Genomic DNA, 12719 nt, shown 5'->3' with positions numbered 1-12719 from the left:
ACTAGAGAGGCTTGAGGTGATTTTATCTTCCACCTTGAAGGATTTAATTTTCTTCTTAGACTCTGGGACCCTCAATCCTGCCTGCATTGATCAATTCCCAGTGCTTAAAATCAATTGTTCTCTTCATTTTATCCAGTTCTTACAGTCATCCTCATTGGGGAGTCTGGTCCGGCACCAGCTGCTTCATCATAGCTGGATGTGGAGTTCGGTCCTTTGATTGTTGCGCCACTCTCTTTTGGACGCTCTGCTCTATTACTCGTCTTTCCTCTGACTGTTCCTTTCTAGTGCCTGTCCTTGCTCTTCCTTCAGCTTTCCTATAGCTCAGGTCAGAGATGTCTGCTCTGTAGATACTTCCTACGGCCCAGGAAACCACCTTCAGGCCCGCAGCATTAAAACTCATTTTAGAGGGGCGCCTGGGTGGCACAGCGGTTCAGCGTCTGCCTCCGGCTCAGGGCGTGATCCCGGCGTTACGGGATCGAGCCCCACGTCAGGCTCCTCCGTTATGAGCCTGCTTCTTCCTCTCCCACTCTCCCTGCTTGTGTTCCCTCTCTCGCTGGCTGTCTCTATCTCTGTCAAATAAATAAATAAAATCTTTAAAAAAAAAAATACTCGTTTTAGATTTGTAAGCACCTCTCTTACATACTGTAGTTGGTAGCCTCTAAGATGACTGCTGGTGATCCCTGCCGCCTGGTACTCCTGTCCTTGTGTGATCCCCTCCCCTCAAGTGTGAGCTAGACATGGTGATTCATTTGGAAAATAATGGAATACAGCAGTACCGAGAATATGTCCCTCTCAAGATTAGGTTATTATAAGCTTTCCATCTCGGGTTTTCTTGCTACTTTTCTCACCTTCTTAGATTACTTGCTCTGGGGGGAGCCAGATGGCATGTTGCTTGAACAGCGCACATGGTGAGGAACTGAAAACTCCTGCCAGCAGCCATGTGAGTGAGCTTGGAAGTGGATTTTTCTGCCCTCATGCGAATGCAGCCCTGGTCAACAGACTTGCAGGCAATCTCAGGAGAGAGCCTGACTTGCCACTTTTGGATTGCTAACCCTCAGAAAGTATGGGAGATAATAAATGTTTGTTGTTATAAGCTGTCAGACTTTGGGATAACTTGTTACACAAGTGTAGATAAGTGATATGCATACCAATTCCGTATGTGTGAAATTCTCCTGAATTTTTCATGAAGACAATCATATTATCTGCAAATAATTACAGGGTGTTTTTGTTGTTGTTATTGTTTTCTTTCCAATTCTTCCAATTATATTCTTTTTCTTAAAATTTTTCTTTATTGTGAAGGAAAAAGTACTGATAGAGCCCCTCCCCCTCAAAAACAAAAAGTTTTTACGCTCAAGCCAACTGAAGGTGCAACTAATTCTCATCTGCCATCTCAGATCTATTAGGAGTTCTGTGCCTTCAGTGGGGTTGAGAAATAATGTCCCTAGGCAAGTTAATTTATGGAGTTAAGCACAATCATGAGTCAGTCCCACTGTATTACTTATTAGCTCTGCAACTCTCAGAATATGCATTTAGTACAAAGTTTGCTAAATGTTTCTCCTTTCACTAGCATGAATTCATCAGAAATTTATTTGTACCTTTTTTTTTTTTTTTTTTTACTGGATGGAGTCCATAGGGATTTGGGAGTATTCTGGGCTTACTAAGAACCAAACTAGTGCATTGATTGGTTTCTTGTCAGTCCCACACTCCTCATAAAATTTGTTGACAAAGTGCCCCTAAACATGTCTATAAGTACACATCCCAGAAAGGTTGTTAAGATAAGGAAATATTAAAATTCAAGTACTTTCCCTTTTCTGCTATCCCCCAACTACTCAGGGAGATTGATTTTCCTAAAAGATCATTTTTTTGTTGTTAATGGTTGGAGATGAAGTTAGAGAAGCTGAGAGGGTAATAAATTGGATTACGCAGGAGATGGATGGACTGTAAGGAAGACCCCCTGGTTTTCTAAGAAAACCAGACAAGGGAAGAATAATGGAGGTGGGGAAAGGAAGGGAGAAAGAAAGAGGAAAGGAACAGAGGGATGAGAGATCTACGAGGAGTGTAGGGCAAAGTAGGCTCCCAGAAATATTGAAGAAAGGCTTGCTGTGGCATATAACCCTTTTCCTCTATGCCCCTAAATTTTTTGCATAAAAATCTTTGATTCTTCAGTGCTTTTGGACATTCTGTATATTGTTATTTCTGAGTCGGTTGGTTGGTTTTTAATGTCACACTCCATGTTGGGATTTTCCTGAAGGTAAGAACAGGGACTAGGAAGCCTGATTCAGTGGCATGTTGGGTTTAATTTCCCAGCAAATGAGGACAATCACTGCAAAGCAATAGACACAAGAACATTGTATTTTTAGGCCAGGAAGGTGGAACTTTATTCAGAAGCAGCAACAAGATACAGAAATCTTCCTGTAAAAGGAAATACAGACTTTTGGATCTGATGCTGTGACAGCAGTGCCCCTGAGGACCCTGCAGGAATTTCTGTGTTTGGAACAGGGTGACTTGGCACCCAGAAATCAAAAGGTCACATGTAGAATTTGGGCAATTCTAGTCATTTCTTGCTATGAATACTACCTAATTCCATACTCTGTGTCCACTTGGGGGAAAAGTCAACAAAGGTGAGAGTTTGGCCTGAGGCTGGGATGTGGACACACAGTTGTTGGGAATGGCCACCCCTAAGGCATCCATATGGTGTATAGAGTCTGCTGCTGTGATGAACCCAATGAAGGGAAGAGGGTGGGTTCAGGGAAGGGTCTCAGCAGCAAGAGGAGGCACAGCACATGGGGCGGGGGCAGGTGGAGATGACACAGGTGGGGCGGTAGCAAGTGGTGTGGCAGGAGACCCGGCCACAGACTGGGCGCAGGCAGCAGGAGGGACAGCAGCAGGAGGGCTGGCAGCAGCTGGAGCCACAGCAGCTGGAACCACTGCAGGAGGGGCGGCAGCAGCTAGAGCTGCAGCAGCTGGGCCTGCAGCAGCTGGAGCCACCGCAGGAAGGGCGGCAGCAGCTGGACACACAGCAGCTGGGGCGGCAGCAGGTGGTCCTGCAGCAGGTGGTCTGGCAGCAGGTGGGGCGGCAGCAGCTAGAGATGCAGCAGCTGGGCCTGCAGCAGCTGGAACCACAGCTGGAGGGGCAGCAGCAGGTCTCCTGGCAGAGGCCGTGGCTGCAGCCCTGGTCAGAGCAGACAGAACCACAAGAGGAATTAACCATGGTGTCAGAGAGTGGAAATTGTGGGTGTGTTTCCAAAAGAGTGAGTTTGGAACTGTCCTTGCCACATGGCCCCTTTTATACCCTGCTGAGGGACTTCTATGATTATGAAAAGACTATTTCCTTCTTTTTTGTTTATATGACTACAAATACAATTAGTAAATTAGATTATTATGTTTTTCTAGTAAAAACTCTTAATGCATAGAAAATAGTTATTTCCCTTTTCTCAAGTTCCCCAGGGTTCTCATGTGAATCACTTCCTATTTCTTCCTTTGTTCGCAGTGTCACAAGACTTTAATCTCTGGGTATCATGTGACACAGTTGGGTCCCTGTCTCTTCTATGTTTCTCACCTTAACATGATGGAGAAAGATCTCTAGTGGAAAATTCATATTTCAATAGATGGAATGCTGGTAGGAAAAAGGAAAGTAAGCTTCTTCTTTTTGAGCATAAGAAGTGAGGAGACTTATGATTCACTGTGTATATTGTGGTGGTCTTTGTGTTAATGAAATTTCTACAGCATTCCAAGCTGTGTTATTTCTCATCATTCTGATGTACTTTGAAACAGCAGCAACTCAGGGTTTTTAAATAGCAAAGAGTCATCTGGGATTGATCAGTATTGATCTTCAGAAGTGTCTTCTGGACTGGGCTAGAGTAATTGGGCTGATAGTTTTTGACCTGTCTTTTGAAATGTCAGAATATGCCATGGTTATACTTTATGGCCATTTTTATTAAAATTTTTTTCAAATATTCTAACTGAAAATGTCTGTCAGTTTTTGTGGTATCATTTATGTTTAAGATTTTCTTGGAAGCATTAAGAGGAATATAAATGATATTTATGATCTTTCATGTAACTTACATAGTAATTGCATCCATAAAGAGTTTTGTAATCAAGGCCACATCTAGTTATGCTCCTAAGTAAGAGGGATTCTTAAGTGCCGTAGGTATTCAGGGAAAAAAATATTCAAGGAAAGAGCAAGTTACATTCATAATAGTCCCTCTTCGTGCGAAGTCTCTCATGAGCTCAGTGTTCTCCTAGTTATCTTTTCCCATTGAGTTAAAATGCCACCTTCCTCCTGTACCTTCCTTGGCATGACACAAAGTCAAGTCCTTTCTCCATTGCACTTCCATTGTGCTTTGTACATGCATGGGTTCCATCATGTCATTTTCTACCAAAAATGCATTTATGTATCTGACTCCCTCTAGGATATAAACTTGATAAGGGCAAGGACTGTGCTTTACTCATCTTTGTATTCCCCAGGGCCTGAAATAGAATGGTTTTTGATAAAGGAGATTTCTTTCTTTTTTTTTTTTATTAATGATTTTTTATTATATTATGTTAGTCACCATACAGTACATCCCCGGTTTCCAAGATAAAGGAGATTTCTATTTAATGAGTGTAGATGTCTCAGTCATCAAAGAAGACACATTGCCCTTTTGTTGTTCAAGAGAAAGGACAAGATTTGAGATTGGGCATAACTCTGGCCTGTGATGATGAAAGGGAAATGTCTGGAAGGTTTACTTTAAGAAGTAGTGAGAGATAAATTGAGATTGCTAGAATGAGGGAGAGATTGTGTGTAGCCTTAAATTTCAGGAGAAATGGTGGGATTTATTAAGAGCCATTAGGCAGGAATGCAATAGATATATGCCATATATAATTTACTTTTATTTTTTATTTGCCTTTAGAAATGCCAAAATACACTTGGCTTTCTGGGGAGAGACGCTGTTTAAAGGTTGAAGTGGAGCAAGGTGAGAGGTGCGCTCTCAGCCTCAGGTGATGGTAATGAGCATAACAGTGTTACTTCAAAGAAAGAATCAGCAAAGGCTTGAACCAAATTGAACATAGAGGTATGAGGAAGGTTTTTCATAAAACTTACAAAACATACTCCATCCATTTTTATGTATTTTATAACTATATCCATGTATATAATGTATGCCCTTTCCTCCTAAAAGCCAATAATTTAAAGTTTTAAGGGAAAATAAATTAGAAAGTATTTATGTGCTAAAAAAAGAACTGAAACCATTTAGAGATAAGGAAGAGATATTTGGCATAATTACACACTGAGTATACCTGCCCTTTTTAGGAGCCTACACAAAATGAAAACACGATGGATTGTGGAATTCCTGTCCTTCTTTCCTTCCTCCTCCAGCCTCTGAGTGCTGCCCGCTGAGCACTTTGCTGGACGCTGCACTAACACAACCACCAGCACCTTAGGCAGTTGTTCCGGTGCTTTCCACAGTTAGCACATTTGCCAGTCCCAACAACCCAGTGCAGTAAGTTTCACTATAATCTCCCCTTTACAGATGAGGAAACTGAGGCACAGGGAGAATTAAAACCAATAAATAGGAAGCAGTGATTTGTTTCCAGCCAACCCAGCACTGGAGTCCACATTTTTAAGCACTATACACACTGCCTGTCTGAAAAGTTAGATGGGAAAGACATTGTCGTTACCCGCACGCTGCTCTAGGTTAATAACGCACTCTGCATTATTAACATATAAAATAAGCGTGCAACTTCCATAGAGTCATTTGAAACCCCACTGTCAGCACATATCTATGGACATGTATTCTGCGTTTTTCAAATTCCTTATCATGGGCCTAAGAGCCCCCTGTTGGTCACTATTCATTTAGTATTTTTCTATTTCTTTTTGGAATTAGCTGTGACCATTGTATATTTTTCTTAAATAATTAGAACTAAAATCTGTATCCCTTCCAGATGATGTGATTTATTTTGTAATAAAGGAGAACATGTAATACTTTAACAGTTCCCTTGGAATTTACCTCTATACCCCAAACATGCTTGCTTATTATGTGATTCTTCCCTTAGACAGTAGGGAAGTGCATACCCAGTAAAGCTGCCTCAAGTGAGGTAACTGAATTATGATGTGATACCACTATGGTGCTTGTCATTTTCCACACGGGGCTGGAAAACTTTTCCCCACCCCCTTCCCTTTGTCTGAATCAGTCCTCTGGTCATAACCACTGAGCTGGGCTGTGGGTTGCAGCTCTGCGTCCACCCCTCCATCCCTGTGAGCTTTGGCAAGACCAGCATTGCTAAGACATGAAAAGAAAACAATCTCCTTCTTTAGAAGGAGTGTAGGGATAGTTTAAATGTTGCTTAGCATTGTCTTGGGTAGGGAAGAAGTGGAGGTAAAAACAAAACAAAAACGAGTCTCTGATGAAATGTTTTTATATTTTCCATCTTTTATACTTTAAAATTTAATTTGAACATTTTGAATATCATTTTTTCACATGTATTCCTCCCACCTTCCCACAGTCACCTAAATTCCCTCCATGAAGGCAGCCAGAGCTTCCAGGTTTTTGTTGCTCATTCTGAAGATATTTAATACCTAAGAAACAAATAAGAATGTTTATTCATTTCTTTCCTTTATACAAATGGTAGTACATCAGTCATGGTCCTCTTGCTTTGCTTTTTCACCTGAAGCATTCAGAGAGTGCATATACCACCTTGCCATTCTCTTTCTTTTACCGTAGCATCGTATTCGATTTGTGACGGTATTATAATTTATTGGACCAGTCTTCCGGTGTTGGATATTTAGTTTGCTTTTAGTCTTTTGAGATTACATACAATGCTGCAATGAATAAGCCTGTTCATACATAATTTCACATGTGTGAGTGTTTTCTGTAGAATAAATTCCTACGGAAGTAGAATAGCTGGATCAAGGAGTATACATTTGTTTATAATATTTGTTAGGTAATGCCAACTCCACCTTCCACAGAGGTTGTACCCATTTACACATCTACCAGCAATGTGTGAATATTTTGTTTTTCCCCATTTTTATTGATGCAATGGTACACAGGATACACAAATACATAGATACATATATAGAGATATGTATTTATGTATGTAAACACCTGTTTATCATTAATCTTGGTCAATATGATAGGTGGGTGAAAAAGTTTCTCTAGGTGATTCTTTTTCTTTTTCAAATTTTTATTTAAATTCTAGTTAATTAATATATAGTGTAATATTGGTTTCAAGAGTAGAATTTAGTGATTCATCACTTAATATAACACCCAGTGCTCATCACAAGTGCCCTCCTAAATACCCATCACCTATTTAGCCCATCCCCCATCACCTCCTCTCTCTATGTGATTTTAATTTGCATTTCCCTTATTGTAAGTGAGATTGAGCAGCTATTCAGATGTTTAAGGCTATTAGTATTTCCTTTTCTATAAGAAAAATTATAGAAATTTATAGAAAAATTATAGAAAATTTTCTATATTGTCTATAATTTGTTTTTATGTTTTTCTACTATGTTTAACCTTTATACATTGATTTTTGTAGGAGCTCTTTATATAAAGCATAAAAGGCTAAAAATTAGCCTTTTTATGTAATATGAATTTCAAATATTTTTCCTAGTTTGTCTTTCTTCTTTGACATTGCTTATGTGGTTTTTGCCATGCAGATGTTTACTTTTGATATGGTCAGATTTATTAGTTCTTTTTCTTTTATGACTTATGGGTTGGTGTCATACTTTGAAAGACCTTTCCAGTTGTGGTTTTGCATAAACACTGTTTCATAATTTCTTCTGTTCAAAGTTTCATGTTTTATGTTTTCAAATATTTAATCCGTGAGGATTACAAGATGTGAGGTTTAAATGTTTTTAAATCTGATATGAATCATAACCTAACACCACTTACTAAAAAGTATTTTTCCCCCTACTGATTTAAGATGCCACCTTTTCATTTCTTTATGTATTTGAGTCTATTTCTGGACTTGCTTTTTCAAATTCATTGATGATTTTTCACTCATGAATTCCACAATTATCAATGTATAGTATTAACTTGCTCTTAATGGTTATCAGGTCCAAGCCAGCCTCACTAGATTATGGCAGTATGCTAGTGAACTCAAACATCCATGTAGCCAAACATATAAATCTATACTTGGTTACCTGCCATGAGGATGTAAATTGCACCTGGCAGAACCTGAAGCTGGCATGGAAGAGAATGCAGCAGGCAAGTCTGGGATGGCGTACCAGTCTGGCTAGGCTTGTTGTGCCTCCTATAAAGTTCTGATATATTAGTTACAACTGAAGCAACCAGAGGAAAGAGCTGTTTAATCACCAGGAGTCTGCTGTTAACCTCCAAGAACTGTCTTCCCTTACACTGGCCAGACAGGACTATTAAAAGGGTTTGTGGGGATTATAAGGCTCCCTTCAGCTATCTCCTTCATCAGAACAGTCATTTCTTGTCGCTCTTCTGTAATTCAATATTGCTTAGAGTTTACTACTGAGGAGGGCTCGAACAATTCAGTGGTGCATATTTAACACGGCCAAATAAAACTGGATGAAGGGCAGACTTACTCCATGCTCTGTTCACTTAAAATGTGTGTTTGGGTAAAGTCAATGGGACCACAGCCCCACTTTCCCGTTCATAACTGTTTCTACCTTGGTTTTCTCTGCCACAGTATCTCTGGTATCACTTTTGGATCTTTCAGAGCACAGTAACTCTCTCTGATGGAAATTACTGTACATTGAGTGCCTGTATATAGTAATCCTGAGAAGTTTGGCATGCTGCCCTTTGACGACTTTACCTGAATCCTTGCATAGGTCTTCAGGCATAGGGTAACTGCTCCTTGCTATTACAAGCCCTGCTATTGAGTTATTCCTTGTTGCTTTCCCTAAGCTCTGTCCACACTTTCGTAAACAGTCCTTTTATTACACAGATTAAGAGTGCGATCTTGTTCCTGCTGTGACCCAGTTCTTGTTATAAAAACAGGAAATTATAAGCCTCATATACTTCAATACTGAAAAAAGCAGTATAAAACCTACATTCTTTGATTCAGCTCTAGCTAATAAAGCATAACATTAAAATGAGAGCCTGCATCCTATAATTAGTACTTACCAAAGAGGGACATATGGGAGGATGAATGATTAATTCTAGTGTGAATAGACAGGGCTGTATTCTATAGAACATTTCAGAGTAAGTTGAAAAGGTCAAGCTGAAAATGTCTACCAGACATTTCTGTGATATGCTAAGAATATGGTATCCAGCCTGTGTTGGGGTGAACCCCATTTTATATCAACTCCTATCTGGTTTGTCTCTTATACCTTATAAATTTTTTTTTAATTTTAGAAATAATAACTCCTAATTACACTTGTTAAATTTTGGGGAAATATAACACAGCTAATAGATAAAACTGATGTATGCACAATTTGAATTGAAGATGTTTTTACTGTACTTCAGATTATGAACCAAAATGTATAGACCCTTATATTTGTATAAACATGATATTATTATATATATTGTGACATATTCTCAGCTAAGGAAGATTATTCTTCCCTGAGTCTGGATGCTGAGAAAACTGAGTCTCACAGAAATATCATATGAATATCTCTTAAGTAAAACCAGGCAAGTTGATAAAAGCCCAAAGTGAAAAAAAATCATCAACAAGATGAGAAACTTCAGTAACATGAGAATTTTCATGAGACTGAAAAAATAATATAGTTTTGGTCTAGAAATACTAAAATTTTGAGCATCTATTAGTGAAAAGTTTTAAAATTTTTATGGAAAAGTTGCCATGGACTTCATAGATTTCCAGAAATCTGGATTTAGAAGGTATACTTAGTATTCTAAAAGAGAGTTTTTGTGCTTAGAGAGGAAAGGAGGAAGGAAAGAAGAGGAGGGAAGGAGGGAGGAGAAAATACTTGAGCTAGGTAGAACACCCGATATTTGCACAACCAATAATGGAACATACTGGAAGTAGGAATATAGTTAAGTGAAATTTAGATGACTTTATGATGTTCATCTCACTAGTGTTGTTAAAAGGACATTTGAGACATATACTAAAACTTAATTTTGAGTTATAGAGGACAGTGAAACAATTATGAAAACTTCCTCTGCTGTTTACCAAAGACAATACTATGCTAAGATAGTAATCTAGTCCAAGGTAGTGTTTCAAGACAAATACCCAAAAAAAGATATTTATTGAGAGCGTACATTACGTGCCCCACCCTGTGCTAACTGTATTACATGGATTATGTCTTTGAACCTTTGAGGAACATAGTGTGTTGTCCCCATTTCTCAGAGAAAGCAAAGTGAGCCTTGGAGAGGTTAAGCAGTTTTTGTCCATGTCATAGAATGAATGCCTAGCGGAGTCTTGATTCCACTGTAAGTAACTGCTCTTGAACATGTTCTCCTGCATTTGAAGAAAGCTGGCCTTTGGTGTGAGGTGATAGGTGAAGGCACACACACATACACACATGCACACACACATGCACATGTGAAATCATTAATAAATTGGGAGATTTTAATATCAGAGGAAATGACTGTTTATTAAGAACATAAGAAAACAGTGTCCTCTAAGATCGTCATAGTCAGTGTATACAAGGGATGAAGATATTGCTGGCCTAAAAATAAATGCACTTGGACCTGGGTTAAAAATCATTTGACGGGGGCGCCTAGGTGGCTCAGTCGTTAAGCCTCTGCCTTCAGCTCAGGGTGTGATCCTGGCGTTCTGGGATCGACCCCGTATCAGGCTCCTCCGCAGGGAGCCTGCTTCTTCCTCTCCCACTCCCCCTGCTCATGTCCCCTCTCTCGCTGGCTCTCGCTCTTTCTCTGTCAAATAAATAAATGTTGAAAAAGAACATTTGACAGATGTTTTTATCTGTCATTTCCTAGAACTGAGTGCCACCTCTGAATGTTCAATCAGAAGATGAAGAAGTTAGCAGCTAAGAGTCCATTTAAACCGCCAGTCACTGGGTGGCTCTAATATATTTTATGTGGCTTGTGAGACATCCATATATCACAAGATTATACACAGACTCAACAGCAAGAGGATGCACAGCACATGGGAGCGGGGGCAGGTGGAGATGACACAGGTGGGACGATAGCAAGTGGTGTGGCAGGAGACCCGGCCACAGACTAGCGCAGGCACAGGAGGGCAGCAGCAGAGGGCTGGCAGCAGCTGGAGCCAGCCACTGGAACCACAGCCAGGAGGGGCGGCAGCAGCTAGAGAATGCAGCAGCTGGGCCTGCACCAGCTGGAGCCACAGCAGCTGGAGCCACACCGCGGAGGTGGCAGCAGCTGGACACACAGCAGCTGGGGCGGCAGCAGGTGGTCCTGCAGCAGGTGGTCTGGCAGCAGGTAGGGCGGCAGCAGCTAGAGATGCAGCAGCTGGGTGCCTAGCAGCTGGAACCAGCAGCTGGAGCCACCGCAGGAGGAGGGCAACAGGCTGGACACACAGCAGCTGGGAGGCGTGCGGAGGTGGACCTCACCAAGCAACAGGTGGGGCGGCAGCATAGCTAGAATGCGAGCAGCTGGGCCTGCAGCAGCGAGAACCGCAGCAGCTGGAGCCACTGCAGGAGGCGGCAGCAGCTGGACACACAGCAGCTGTGGAGGCGGCAGCAGGTGGTCTGCAGCAGGTGGGCGGCACAGGTTCTAGCCACAGCCCTGGTCAGAGCAGACAGAGCCACAACAGGAGTTGACCATGGTGTCAGGGAGGTGGGTTCGGGTGGGTTTGCAGGAAAGTAGAAGGTCTTGAGTGTGGGTCTCCTGCAGCCATGGCCTCTATATACCGCCAGAACAGGGTGGTTTTGTCACTTATCTTCCTTTTGTTGTTTTACTAACATTTAAGTAATTATCAGGTACACAACAGTGTTTGTCTATGTAATGGTTTAAACTCATGGGAAACAAATTTTCTTTTCTAGATGTGATCAATTCTATCTGCCTTCCTTTTTTTCCTCCTGACTCACCCACTGGCATCTTCTGGACCGCGTCTCTCTCTTCTCCACAGAGGGGCTGTTATGTGATAAGGTGGCCCTTTGCAATTACATTTCTTCCTCTCCCCTCCTGGATCCCAGCAGGATGGGATCCGGGCCAACATCTTGAGTCGGTGCATTTCTTCCCGTTGATCAGCAGGGGAGGACATCACGTATCAGTGTGGCATGTGAGAAGTGGCACAGACAAGAGGAAAACCTATTTACGAGTCATTGTTGAGCAATGAGGAAGGGGACAGCTGTCTATGTGTGTGTGATGTTGTTGATCCCTGCCACTGGTATGGGCTTTGCCGAGGTGTTTCTACCTTTGCACGTCGTCTACCCTGAAACCATGGCTGGCGCCATTGTCTGTACGGTTCCGTCCACTGCCCTGAGTCGCGTAGTTCATTAAGTGCTAACTGCCTTGTCACATATTTTTCTGTTGCATTTCTCTGGATGGTCTTTACAGTCGAAAAACTTAGCCTCATTTTATTCTTATGTCATTCTTAATTGAAAAAATACTCTTCCACAGAGCAAAGGATATGTTGAATAATCATCAGAGGGTGCCTCTCCTCAGAATTTATCTCCAGAGCTGGGAGTCTGTAGCACATGTCTTTTGTTTGTCTGTTTGTCTGTCTGTCTGTCTGTTTGTTTTTGGTGAGGATCATTTTGAAATGTGTATGGATCTTAGTCAAAGGTGACTTCATTGTAGTTCACCCCTATTTCTCCTTCTTCTCCGCTTAGTGATGAGTCCAGACTTTGGCATGCAGCAAGTCATATGTGCAGCCGGCAC

At 41.3% G+C, this 12719-nt stretch overlaps 1 protein-coding gene and 1 pseudogene across 1 annotated transcript; both read right to left on the bottom strand.

Moving 5' to 3' along the window:
- Window positions 1-2337: 2337 nt before the first annotated feature.
- On the bottom strand, window positions 2338-3256 carry LOC103662097 (keratin-associated protein 4-8-like). The gene has a single exon (XM_008689754.2). The coding sequence runs from the start codon at window positions 3209-3211 to the stop codon at window positions 2759-2761; it is 453 nt and encodes a 150-aa protein (XP_008687976.2). The 5' UTR covers window positions 3212-3256; the 3' UTR covers window positions 2338-2758.
- Window positions 3257-10994: 7738 nt separating this feature from the next.
- On the bottom strand, window positions 10995-11660 carry LOC121104991 (annotated as a pseudogene).
- Between the last annotated feature and the right edge of the window lie 1059 nt (window positions 11661-12719).

This window comes from Ursus maritimus, unplaced genomic scaffold (genome assembly GCF_017311325.1).
Source record: "Ursus maritimus isolate PB19 unplaced genomic scaffold, ASM1731132v1 scaffold_24, whole genome shotgun sequence".
Classification (NCBI taxonomy): domain Eukaryota; kingdom Metazoa; phylum Chordata; class Mammalia; order Carnivora; family Ursidae; genus Ursus; species Ursus maritimus.
The sequence above is the reverse complement of the archived record's forward strand: the minus strand, read 5'-3'. Positions and strand labels throughout refer to the sequence as shown.